Below are 13,651 nucleotides of genomic sequence, written 5' to 3'. Positions count from 1 at the left end.
TTGTGAGACAAACGTGGAAAAAATGGGATATATCTGGAGATAAAAATATTTAAACTTGTGATGAATACCAAGGATGAGAAGAGTAACTTGTAAAGGATAACTTTCAAGATTGACAAGCTATTGCCATGTCTCTTCAAGATTTTCAATTAATTTATTGCTTCTAATTTAAAAAATATGACCTACTTTATGACAAGGCCTGTTCTAGATGGTAGGATTACAGTAGTGGCCAAACAGTAGGGGGAAAAAAACAAAAACAAAAACCTGCCATCCGGGAATTTATTTATAGCAAAGTGAGGTAGACAATAGATAATAAACATAATAAATGAATAAAATATATGGCAGTGAAAAAAGATAAGTATTATGGAAATGAAAAAGAGTAAGGCATTGAAGATCCCAGGATGGGAATCGGGCAGTAGATTGCAATCATCGATAAGTTATGTATTCAGAAGATGACATTTGAACAAAGACTTGAAGGAGTTCAGGAATTGAGTCATGTAGGATATCTGGCTGAAGAACATCTTAGGCCAAGAGAACATTTCAGGAATGACCTTACATTAGTAGGTACTGATGGGTTTCAGAAATAGCAAAGATTCCCTGGAGAAGAGTGAGTAAGGGGGAAAGCAGTAGAAGATAAAGTCAGAGAAGTAACAGGAGACCAGATCTTTTAAACTCTTGTAAGATATTATGAGAATTTCAGTCTTTTCAGTGGGGAACCACTGGATATTTTTGATTTGAGATGTGATATAATCTGATTCATGTTTTATATGGAGCATTCTGGCTACTGTTTTGTGAGTAATAATGATAGCAAGGAGACCAATTAGGAGGGTATTGCACTAATTCAGAAGAAAGACGATGGTGGTTCAAAACTAGGTCCTTGCAGTCAAGCTGACGTAAGGTATTCAGCTCCTGGGCATACCTTGAAAGTAGACTCAATAGTACTGCCTGATTTTGGAGTTATGAGAAAAACAGAGGGGCCAAAAATGACTCTAAGATTTTTACTTTGAACACCTGGAAAATGGAGTTGCCATTGAATGAGATTGGGGAAGCAGATTTTGTGGATCATATGAGAAGTTTATTTTTAGGCATGCTCCACTGGGGATTTTTTTTTTTAAACATCCAAAAGGAAAACCAAAGGAAGCAGTTGGACAGAGCCTTATATCAATTAGGCAATTGTTAGCATGTGGTTATATGTTAAACCATGAAACAATATGAACTCTACAAGGAAGTGAGGAAAGATAGAAAGAAGAGGATCAAGGTCTGAGCCTGGGGCATTCCAATGTTAAGAGGGAAGGAGAAAAGGATCTAGCAAAAGAGACTGAGAGGTGAGGAAAAAAAGAGAGAACAATAAAAGAAAAACTATACTGATGATTCATCTTAGAACTATTTTGTATTACAGGGTTATTATTACATCAAATGAAGTAACAAACAAAAAATCTACTTAAAGCTTAACTGGAAAGACTGATACTGCTACTATGAAGAGAAAGGTTTCTCAACTCTGACACTACTGACATTTTGGTAAGGATAACTCCTTGTGAGAAACTAATTTATGCATTGTAGGGTGTTAAGCATTTCCCCTGGCCTCTACTCACTTGATACTAGCAGCACTCCCCAGTTGTGACAATCAAAACTATCTTCAGACATTACCAAATGTCCCCTGGGGTGAAAGATCATCCCCAGTGGAGAACCACTGATTGTAGAACCACTAAGTGCTCTCTGATGTCTGCTTCCTCCATGACTCTAAGCATTTGTCAAGGTCTTTTAATGAATTACTGTCTCCAAATTTATTGAACACTTCTTTATCTTCCTTTACTTGATCTTTCAGCAGTACTCTAGAAATATAACCCCAACTTCTTTTTCAAAACACTTTCTTCTCTTAGTTTTTGTGACTCTACATTCTAGTTTTCTCCTAATGCACTGGCCACTCCTTGTCATCATTTTAATCTAGCCTCAGAGCTTCGTTCCAGTCCCCTCTTTACTTCCCCTGGTAATCTAACCCGGCTTCATGGTTTTAGATGTCTCCTCTATTTTTCTATTCTTTAATGTAAATCTCCAGTCCAGAGATCTAAGATAAAGCCTTGAATACATCACTGACTAACTGACATCTCACTTGGATCTCTTACAGGTATCTGACTTAACATGACTAAAACTGAACCCACAGTTTACCATTTTCAGTATCCATCAAATTATAGAATCCGGAAGCTCAGGTGTCAGTCTGGAGTCCTTCCTGTCCTCATTTTTCACATTCATTTTATTTGCAAACATTTTTCCTTAAAATTCTACTCACTACCTTCCATTTCATTGAGACTACAATAGTGCAACATACCACCATTTCTAATTGGGAGCATAGTCCTCCTATGTGGTCTCCTTCTGTTCCAGTCTTTTCTCTCACCAGATCCATTCTCCACATAAAAAGTGAAATAGTTGTCTTAGACATAAATAAGATGGCATTACTTCCTTCTCATCTCTTAGGTCTTAGCTCAAAATCTCCTTTCTTCAAATGTGCCTTTATTGATCATCTTACTCAAAACCTACAACGTTTAAGTTTTTCTCTCTAAGTCCATTTTTTTATTCCCCTCAATACACTTTTCAAAACTGGACATTTTTTTGTATTTATTTATTTATTAGTTTACTTGACTTTGTCTTCTTCCACAGAATATAAACTTCATGAGGACAAGATTCTGTTATCTTTATTGTATCCTAAGAACCCAACACCAAACCAAACAAACAGAATTCTTTAAATAAAACTATGGGTATGATTGAATAAAACTTGACTGGTTCACCTTAAAATGCTATACAATCTGATTAATAACTTACTCAGTATTATTAATTATATAATCATATGTTTTATATGGTCTTATAAGATTTATGTTCAGTAAATTTTGAATATTGATCACAGCTGTTTCAGAACCATTAACTCTAATCAGTATGTATTATTGAGTGACTGTCTTATGCAGTCAACAACAGTCAAGCCACAAAATGGTAACAGGGTAATATCTGATAGTTTTAGATCTCTTCCAAAGTAATTGTAATAAATGATTTTACCTGTTGACTGGTTTGAATAAACTCAGATGGTTTTAAAAGTATTCTTGCTAAGGAAGTATAGACAGTTTCAATTTAGAATTTAATGGTTGTCATAAATTTATAATAATGAAGAAAAAAATTAAAAAAAATAAACTATCAATTTTTACCACTATCCAAACATCCTAAAACAAGACTTTGAAGTTTTTGCTAAAATGTGTGTACACACACATACGCTTATGGGTGGGTTCATAGACATACCTATGAATTTATGTTTATGTGTGTGTGTGTGTGTGTGTGTGTATGCGTGTGTATGAGATGTACACACAGACCCATATATTGGGTATGAGGTTTATAGCTAGGACTCCAATTAAAAATTGAAACCTATTAAAGAAAACAATTGAATATTTTGTTAAAGCTTTTCAGGAAAAATGGTCTAATCAAATTTTTTGAGAAAAAGTTATGATTATTAATGACTAAAATTATAAGTAAATTTATACTGAACATTCTCTTTTGCATAATGGAGAATATGCCAAAAATGGTATCTCATATTCACTTCTCAAAACCAGGTAGATCAGATGAACCATTTGTTTTGCTCAGGAATATTCAGCTATTTAATTGTAAAAATCTAATCTGTATATTTAAAGTCATTTTCATTTTTCTAAGCATTGACCTACGTTATAGTGCTTGCCATCATGCATCTAGCATTTCATACTAGAAATGATAAATGGCCAGAAAGTATGTACAATTGTTGTATAACACTATCATATTCTGTTCTAACTACTAAAATTCAAATTCTCATTATGCTTTACATATCGATTGAATTATGTCAGTCTTTTAAGTTTTAAATTACTTAATTTTCTTAAAGGAAAAATCTATCCATTTTGTATAGCTCAGGGGGTTAGAAAATCATAAGTAATTCTATCTATAAATGAATTAGTCTGCATTTGAAATTTAAATTTGCAATCTTATTTACTATTCCAACCATTTTCACAGATTACAGAAGAGAATTCCCTTCATTATTTCTAAAAAAAAATCATGTTAAAAACTATCTTCCTTTAGAATGGACTTCAGTTAACATTTAGCTGTCTGAGCAATATTCTTCTGACTTCTGATACAACATATTTTCTGCCCTTTGCTGAAATGAAAATATTCCAGTGTTTTCAGTATCTGTGAATATGCTTCCAAGATATCCTGCTATCACATGGATAGCTCCTTCCATTTGCTTCACTGATAATAGGGTTATAACTAAAGTATCTGTAGTTTGATTTGTATATTTTTCTTTCTTTTACCTATTGATTCAGAGATAGAAGTCAATGTACCATATTCAGTGTAGGGAAAAATCTTAAGTTTTGTTTTCTGAGGAGTGGGGAATTCTCAGGTCAGTATCATTTAATAATTGTGCCAAAACTTAGAAGACGAAATAGAGTGCATGTTCATTAAACTAATGGATGACTATCTGGTGACTGTTAAAGGAGCAAATATAATACATTGCAGGGAAATTCATGAGGGTAGAAAATCAATTCTTTATATACAAGATGGATTTCAAAGAAATAAATACAAATTGTCCAGGTAATAATTGGATAAACTAGGTCACAAATTTTTTGGAAATCATACATATTTCCTACCTGGAAGGGACTTTAGAAATTTTCTACTTCAATAAAATAGTTAGCGTTCAGATGAGTATGCTGAGACTCAGAGATGTAGCAAGTATCTCAAGTTAAAGTCTAAATTGTGTCACATTATAGCTTCATGGTCACAGATAAGTCATTTAATCATTCTAGAATGCACATTGCTCATTAACTTAAGGTGGTGAGAATGGATTTATTCCATATTTATAATATTGAGATATCAGGATTACAAAAAGGTTTAGGAAGCAAAGTTAAATAATTGCCCTTATCAGTGCAGCCTTAGGTATTTTTATACATATATATAATGCACTGGTTGGAATTTCTATGGAATGCTTAATGGTTTAGAACATGGTGCTAAAATTCATGGCTCAGAGGTTCCAACCTTATAATCATGACATTTAGTTAGCTATGATGGGCTTCTAGAAAATGTACCCTACTGTTACCCACTTTTCTTCCTATTGAATACTGTTAGTCATCGGTAGGTCTAAGAAGAGAGAGAGAAAAACAAACAAATAGAAAGTCTAGATTACACAATACATCTTATTACTACCATTAAAAGACTAATGATTTTCAAATCCTATTAGAAAAAGGCTAATCAATAACTTTGCATTGATGATGAAAGACTCTATACCACATTAATAAAATTAAAAATTAAAACACGTAAAATATATAAATAAAGTATATATTGATCCATTTATATATTTGAGTACATAAGAATAAATATTTAGCTATTAAACAAGTTTGGCTCATGGCCTACAATAAACAGTTTGCTAGAGGCTACTGATTGTATTTATCCATCTCCCCAAGGACAAAGCTAAAAAATTATCAAATCATTTTCACTGAAAATTATATGAAAAATAAAGATATATTTTTTAGCAACTATCAAGTCCAGGCAAGAGTAATTTGCAATTAATTTTTAATGTGAGAATATGCATTATAGGGAAGAACATTTTGCCAGTCATCAACATCATCACCATCACTATCATATCATTCTGTTAATCTATACAGTACTTATTACGTGCCAAGAACTATTAATACTAATATAAATATAGTGTGTGTGTGCGCGCGTGTGTATTCCTCACTAAAACCTCATGAGATGGAGATTACAGAGAAGCTAAGAAGCTAGTAAGCAACAGGAACAAGATTAAAACCCAGTCAGTGTAATTTCACAATATATACTCTTTATCACTTCATTAATACATGAAGCTGTACCATAGGAACAATGTTTCTGCAAAGCAAACTTCTGTTTTAGAGATAAAGAAAGCTAAAGCTAGTCAAGACTGAGTCAGTCTTTTGGTCTGATCGGAAGGAGATGCTACGTTCTTGGCTCTGTCCTAGAACTACCCTTAAGAGAACTAAAGCTCTGTATAACACTGGGTTTGGGGGAGGAGAAGTTAAAGAAACAACTCTGATATATATGGATTTTTACTCACAGTTAATTTAATCTAAACTGAATTTAAAAGCTAATAATATAGCTTCTTTTAAAACCAGCTTATTGACACCTGCTACTGATAAAAAATAAGTGTTCCAGATTTCCATCAAATGATATTCACAGAGTTCAAATATTTATGGTAGATACCTCTGAAAAAGGTAGTGAAGACTTCCAGATAGGTGTCTCTGATTCGTTTCAAATACAAAGCTTTAATTATTTAGTAGGATTAAAGTAATTTAATCCTACTGTGATAGTATTTGACTCTTTGGTTGTATGGGAATGGGCCAGGCCCCCCCAAAATAGGTCTTTATCTGTTATTTCTCTGCCAATTTACTTCAAAATATAAAATACATAATAAATTGACATGCCCTAAAACAAGAAAAGGATAACCTACAACCACAAGTCTAAACAAATGTTCTAGTTTATTTTTCTCAAAAGAAATAACCATGATAATCAATGTGTCCGTCATACACCAGTAAACAATATTGTTCTATTTTGGATGTTCCCTGAAATATAGTTATTAGGAGTCAGAAGAAATGATTACACTATCGAATTGATCTCTTGCCCTAGAAGAGAACTATATTTCTCACATTGTTAAAAATGAAACAATTTACCCTGTATATTTGTGAGTTTATTTTCTAATGTAAAAACAAAGTGATGGTTCCCAATATGATCTCATGATGAAAAAAACCCTCATGTTCATAATATATTATTAAATACTACAAAATATAGAAAGTTCTAGAAATTTTAGGTATTATTAATTACCATTCTTATGTAACTACAGAAAATGTATTAAAAGAAACACATAATATCATGCAATTAAAATGAATTGTACGCAGCTATGAGAATAAAGGAGTAGGGAAATGTTCTATTTCTATACAGGGAGAATACTGGGAGGAATCACTGAATATATTAATTACCTCTTATAATCAGATACTGTGATTGACAGATTAAAAAAACAGGGAAGTGGGGGAAGGTGTGAGCCTTCAAATATTCAATTTTATTTACTTACAATCAAGCCACTGTTTGCTTGCCTTTTTTCTCTGCCATGGATCCTTTTGTAGAAAATTCCGCCTGGATTAAACTGAGTACTCCAAATAATCATATCTCTCTGATAATATACATCCATCCCTGTTATCCTTGAATTATGTTCAATATGAGAAATTTGTTGATGATCGCCACTGTAGTTGAATGGATATATAAAACCCAGGATATCAGTGTCATTAGCAATGTAGAGAACTTGATCTTCAGAGCCTGGAGATTATTATAATAAAATACAAAAATAAAATAAATTTCAACTAATGTAAAAGCAATGAATGTACTTTTAAATTAACTTGAATTGTTATTCTTAACACAGTTTCTTGCTCAATAAAAATAAACCGGCTTTATACCATCTTTTAGTCTTCATGACATTTCTAAAACACACTTAACTATACATTTCTAAGAGTTATTAATGGAGGTTTTCTTAGGTCAAAGCTTACCTTATGGCTAGAAATTGGGTATTTGTAGTAGATATCCTTTTTATGAAAAGGGATTTCTATTTGGTAAGTCACAATACCTTATGTTTTAATGCTTTGGATCTGAATAGTCAAATAACATGTTACATACTCATTAAGCCTCAGACATTCCTGAGCATTTAGTTTATGCACCTGAGTGATCATTACCTTAGGCTAAGAAATAAAAATTACAAGATGAAGAGTCTTCTTCTTCCAATATTCAAATATGTCAAATGTTCTTTTATTTTTATTTTATAAAAAATCAGTGTTTATTATATTAACACGCCATAATCTCAATATTTTCTAGAATCTTGCTAACTGGAACCATGTAGCCTGAAATTTTGACACCTACAATACAATACTCATGTAATTTGCATACTGAGACAAGTAAAACCCTAAAGAGAATCCTGAAAATAGTAATTGAAATATTAATGAAACCGTAAAGAAAGACTGAATTGCATATATATAATCTGCAAATTAAAAAAAAATTAATACACAAGTTGTAGTTCAGCTCTATAGGCTCAATAGCTCTCACTTAGTAAATGGTTACTATGTGATAGGAGATGTATTAAGTCTTTGACAATTTATCTCCTCTTACAACAACCATGGAAAGTAAGGATTAGGCCTCCCATTTTACATATGAGGAACTGAGGCTCAGAGAGTTTAACTTCCCCAAGGCCACACAATCGGGTGCAATGCTGGGATTCAAATACAAGTCTGTTTAATTCCATAGCCCATTCTTGCTTGATTCACTATATCATGTTGCTTTCCTCTTGTAATAACTGTCTTACTAACATTGTTAACCATGCCCTGTAGCTAACAATATTTAAAGTACAATATTATTTAGTAAAAACATAAAAGCATTAAAATCCATATCTAAGAAGCCCCAAATATATATCTGTAATTTAATTTTTTTAAAATGATATTCATAAGTAGAGGAGGTCTGAATTTGAAAACATAATTTTATTTTAAAACTTTTAAGTTCTTACTCAAAATTCCATTCTCCTTATAATGCTAACATTTAATTTAACCCGTTATTTTTATCCCAGTGGTGTAATGTTTCCTCAAGTACACTGAGAGCAGGCCATAAAGAAAGATACTTCATATTCTGTCACATTGGCTTTTAAATTTTACCTGCTGATAAATTGTTTCAAACACAAAAGTGATTTTAATAGTAGCCAGGTATTTGACAGCCATGTTTATAAACCTTCCCAGATTAGATTAATTAAGAATGATAATAAATAAATTGGACAATTTAACCAGTATTAAAAAGAGATTTATTTTATATTTTCAGGCATTAAGCCATTGCTAAAATGCAATATGAAACATTTTTTCCCCATAAAATGTTTACAGCAAAATTTTAATAACATTTAAAGTAATGGTTATATATCCTTACCTTTTGCTATGCAGGTGTTATTTCTTTCTTGAAAATTCTGGTCGCACACACATTTATAGGATCCTTCCATATTTACACACTGGTGGGAACACGTGCCAAACACCAAACATTCATTAAGGTCTAGAAAAGAAGAGCTCAAAATAGCACCATCATAACCCCAATTAGTACTGTCATTCTTTCCACTTTTCAAAAAAGACAAATGTATTTTGTGTCCTTCAACTTATTATTCCTATTTCTTTCATTGTCTTTTCAAACTGTTAAGTCTGTGACTTGCTATGTAATATTTTCCGGCCATAACAATTTTTTCACAATAGTTTCACTATAATGACTCATCAATTGTTTGTGCATTGCTTGTTAATCCACTTAACACGTTGAAATATCCATTTCAAACTTCCCTAGTATTTTCATTCACTCAAATAAAGGTTGAGTTTTCTGATTATCTGCCGCCATACCTTTGGACGTCATATGATATTCCTATGTCCTGTAATGCCCTTGCTTTTTACATAGAAAATTTCTACTCATCTCTCAAGATTCACCTGAAGTGAAGCCTTCCTTGGTCTTCACCAATATACAGTAATGATTATCCATCTCCTAGATTCTCCACTTTTTGCTCTCTTGGAATTTCTCTCTTATGCCACACATATGAAATACAGTTCATACGGTATTTCATATATGTGGTCACATATTCATATCCCCTACTTGACTGTCAGTCCCTTGGGATCATAAATTAGTATTTATTCATTTTTTTATTGCCAACATTTTGCACAATTCCTGGCAGAGAATGAAGATATGGATACACCTCTAACACACTTCTGGTTTCATGTATACAAAGTGACTATGTAACAAGAAGGGCCAAGTGAATTAAAAAGCAAACAAACAACAACAAAATCCTGAATGCCTACATAAAAATAAATATATATAAATCATAAGTAATAAATAAATCTTAGGCAATAGTCTCTGGCTTAGCACATGCCTCCAAGTTTAAAGTTTTAAGCAGGGCCAGGATTGAGGTCAGGTGATTCTGGTGAATTATCTACTTTCTTTTTCTTTACCTCCTCTACTTCTGCTTTCAATCAGCATAATTCCTCTGCCCCCTTTATCACTTATAGTTGCCCTAATTACAGAATAAATCTGTGAGATAAATCCTTCTCTTGAATTAGAGGAATTTAAGGACAAGCACAGCAGTAGTAATTTTCTCTTGTTTAGCACACAGCAGTGTTCCAAAGCCTCAGTGGTAGAGATAAGGACTTTCCCAGTGACATTTGTTAAGTGACAGTGCCAAGGCTTAAACGCAGGCTTCTTGATTCTATTGTCTCTACTATGATACTTTGCCCACGGTGAACTTACGTACTCTCATGAGTGCAATTCTGCGTTTAATTGAAGTGTAGGCTAAAGAGACAAAACTGAATTTACTTGTTAACAAATGCTATACCAGGGATAAGTAAAATACATGGTATCAGCTCTCAGCCATCAAAAAAGTATTACAATAAATATTTTTTATTTGTTTTGGCACCTGTAACTTTGAACAGGGAGTCATTTGTATCTGTGGTTTCTCTTTGAGATGAAATCATAATCAGTGAAAATCTGCATGATTTGATAAAATCTCAGTTCTCTCACATGGCCCTGTGTTGGCCAGAATCACCGTTTCTTCTCATCTCTATAACCATGTCTATGTCGGGAGCTTTTGAAGAGGATGGAGTAATCTCACACATGTCCAGTACTTGGAACAGTGCCTGGCATGCAACAACTATTAATCGTTTCTATTTCTTGCTTGCTATTCCCTTAAATTTTTCTTCCCTTTAGATATTTTAATTGAAGTGCTTTGGCTTTAACATCAAGTAGTGATTTCTTATGCTCTTTTTGAGCTACCTATAGAAAGGACACAAAACATTTAAATTCTTTGGAATATAAATCAAGGTAGTGTCTTTCCCCTTCTCCGTACCAAGTCAAACTGCTCTTCTCTACTATCAAAACTTCATTTATTACATGAAGATATATATTTTGTTAGAATTCAGAAGTTACTCATTTACACAACAGAAATACTAGATTCATAGTGATTTAAAATGAAGAATGTAGCTTGCAGGTTATATCTGTCATGGAATATAACTAAAAATAAAGAAAATTTCAAGATCAGAATTTCTAAATTTAGTAAGTATATACAGGAAACAGAGCCCACTATTCACAAATAAGCATTAGAAAATTAATGTTATTTGGAAGTAAAATCTTGAAGAGATTGTGTGTGTGTGTTTGTATACAACTGACATAAAGTTTCTCGGAAGAAGAAATAATATAGTCTTGAGAAATAATTCGCTTTTTTATTAAAATAGAGAAACTTAAGTTGCCAGTTTTCAGTGTTCCATGTTAATGAAGAAATAAAATGTCATGAATAATCTAAACAAATATATAACTCAAAATGTACATATATATGATGTGGTTACAATTATTTCCCCTTTGGATGAGTATAATTAATTTCAATAATTCCATTTTGATTGACACAATGTAAAAATCACTTTTATTTACCCAAGAATAACACAAGGAGACAATAGAGAAGAGAACTTGTAGGTGAAAGCATTTTACGAGTTGAATTTGCCCTGGATAAGCCAGACTTGGATAATTTAGGTTTGGCTCTAACCACAATAATATCAATATTAATGGAGAAACTGGCAGAAAGTGCATATAGGTCTGCATTTCATGGCTCTGTAGTTAAAGCCCTGGTGTAACTTATATTTACATATAACTTACTATGAGATTCTGGCTCCCTTACATGCTCAGTTTTTAAATGATCACAAGTAAGTTGACAGAGATTTATTTAAATCCTGTCTTTGAATTTTAGGAGACACTCTTGATAATATAAAGCACTGTTTAAGACGTGGTGTTAGGACAAAAGCCCACAATTCTCTAAAAGTGAATTACCTATCGCAGTATTGCAAATGCCACAACTCAAGAGAAGTGTGTGATCATAAACATGTTCTTTCGCGAAGGCCTCTAATTCTTCGATAATTTCTGAACTCTTCAATAGTTTATGAACCAGCAATTTCGTTATTTGCATTTCAAAACAAAATTGTAACAATACAATAGAAATTCCTACAGGTCTGGATCTGCTATAGGAAAGGCTTTGTAAGCCTCAGCAACTGGTTAGCTTAGCAGTGCAAACAGTCTCTTGACCCCAGGGACTTTCATCCTCTCATAAGTAAAACGGTATCCCGTAGATACGCACATTCTGATGAAAATCAGTCCCCTGTCATCTCACAATTTAGCAGCTTTGGGAGTCTTTTCTAACCTAAAGATTTAAGAGCAAGCTGTTGAGGAAATGTACTATACCTTCACACTGTCTGTTTTTCATGTTTCTCTGAAATCCAGGCTTACAGCGACAGAAAACAGATGTTTTTATTTGGTTACAATATGCATCATCTCCACATGGATTCACATTATCTTCACAGGTATATTCAGCGGGAGCTAGGATTTAAAAATATGATCAAAACTAATATAATTCTAATTCCTGAAGTGGGAGTTTACTATTTTTCTTAATTTGAAGTTACATTTATTATTCCATAGATAACTATTTTTGAATTTATAAGGTTATGGTCTTCTCCCCATATAAGCCCTCATTTCTTAAAAAGGTATAGAAGCAGATAAAAACCAAAATCAATGACATTAGGGATAGTTTAGACCAAGCTGCCAACAGCTGATATTTACAGCTGTGATTGAGCTATACTACTTTCCAAAAGGAATTCGAGAATCAATGGTTCTAATGACAGTCTATCTTTACCATGATACAATGTACAAGAGTCACATTCTTCTCTAAGAACCAAAACATTTCCTAGAAGCTACCTAGAGATGTAGGCATCTATTGCTAACTTAAACTTAGTATTCAGGAACTCAGTCAAGGGTACTACCATGTTACTCAAGCAAGAGGTTAAATCATCAGTTCCTGAACACATATAGAGAGCAGCATTTGAGTTTGTAATATGCTCCAATGGACATGGACTGCAAAACAAGTTAGGACAGACTATGTGTTATTTGTCGTTTCCAGCATGGTAGTTGCAACTTCATTGCTTTATCTCCAATTCAGGAAAATATTTTAGAGTGCAAATAAAAGAGAGGGACATTATTATAGGGGTAACATTGAATTAGCTCTATTTTACTTAAACAAATCTAATTACATGAGAAATATGAAAACCTTAATTATCAGAAATATAATATTAATTCCCACTGATTCTTGACTATTTTGTAATTAATTAAAATACACCAGTGGAATTATATACACCACGATTGAGATATACACGGCCATATCCTGGTGGATACTGCTTCAGCATCCAGTGAGGGACAACTTATGTATAAATGAGAACAAAATAAAAGACTCAAGAATTGGAACTATTTTGTGACTTTTACAAGCAATATGAATTTAAGGTCATAAGTTTAATTAGTTTCCTCAATGTGGAAAAATCAGATATCAAATATTAAACACAAAATGATTCACAATCAAGGTCTCATAACTCAAGTATCATAGCACTCTAACTGAATAAAATAATGATGTCTTCTTTAAGAATAACACAGCAATGGATTAAGATTTTAAAACATTAAACAAATTATTAAGACCTTTACCATCATTCAAATGAATATCACTGTTTGTAAAATTCAGAAACTATTAAATTTATATTTTATAAATAAAATATTA

The 13,651-nt window shown here is 32.6% G+C and overlaps 1 protein-coding gene across 1 annotated transcript in view; it reads right to left on the bottom strand.

Moving 5' to 3' along the window:
- LRP1B (LDL receptor related protein 1B) overlaps positions 1-13,651 on the bottom strand; it is a 1,905,856-nt gene that overhangs the window by 129,513 nt on the left and 1,762,692 nt on the right. The window contains exons 76-78 of the mRNA XM_082395829.1: positions 12,295-12,429; positions 8,974-9,093; positions 7,094-7,335 (exon numbers count right to left, since the gene is read on the bottom strand). Of these exons, the coding sequence (XP_082251955.1) occupies positions 7,094-7,335; positions 8,974-9,093; positions 12,295-12,429 (497 nt within the window). The remainder of the gene's footprint in view (positions 1-7,093; positions 7,336-8,973; positions 9,094-12,294; positions 12,430-13,651) is intronic.

The sequence above is a fragment of the Balaenoptera borealis genome (assembly GCF_965194805.1).
Source record: "Balaenoptera borealis genome assembly, chromosome: 6".
Taxonomy (NCBI): Eukaryota; Metazoa; Chordata; class Mammalia; order Artiodactyla; family Balaenopteridae; genus Balaenoptera; species Balaenoptera borealis.
The sequence above is the reverse complement of the archived record's forward strand: the minus strand, read 5'-3'. Positions and strand labels throughout refer to the sequence as shown.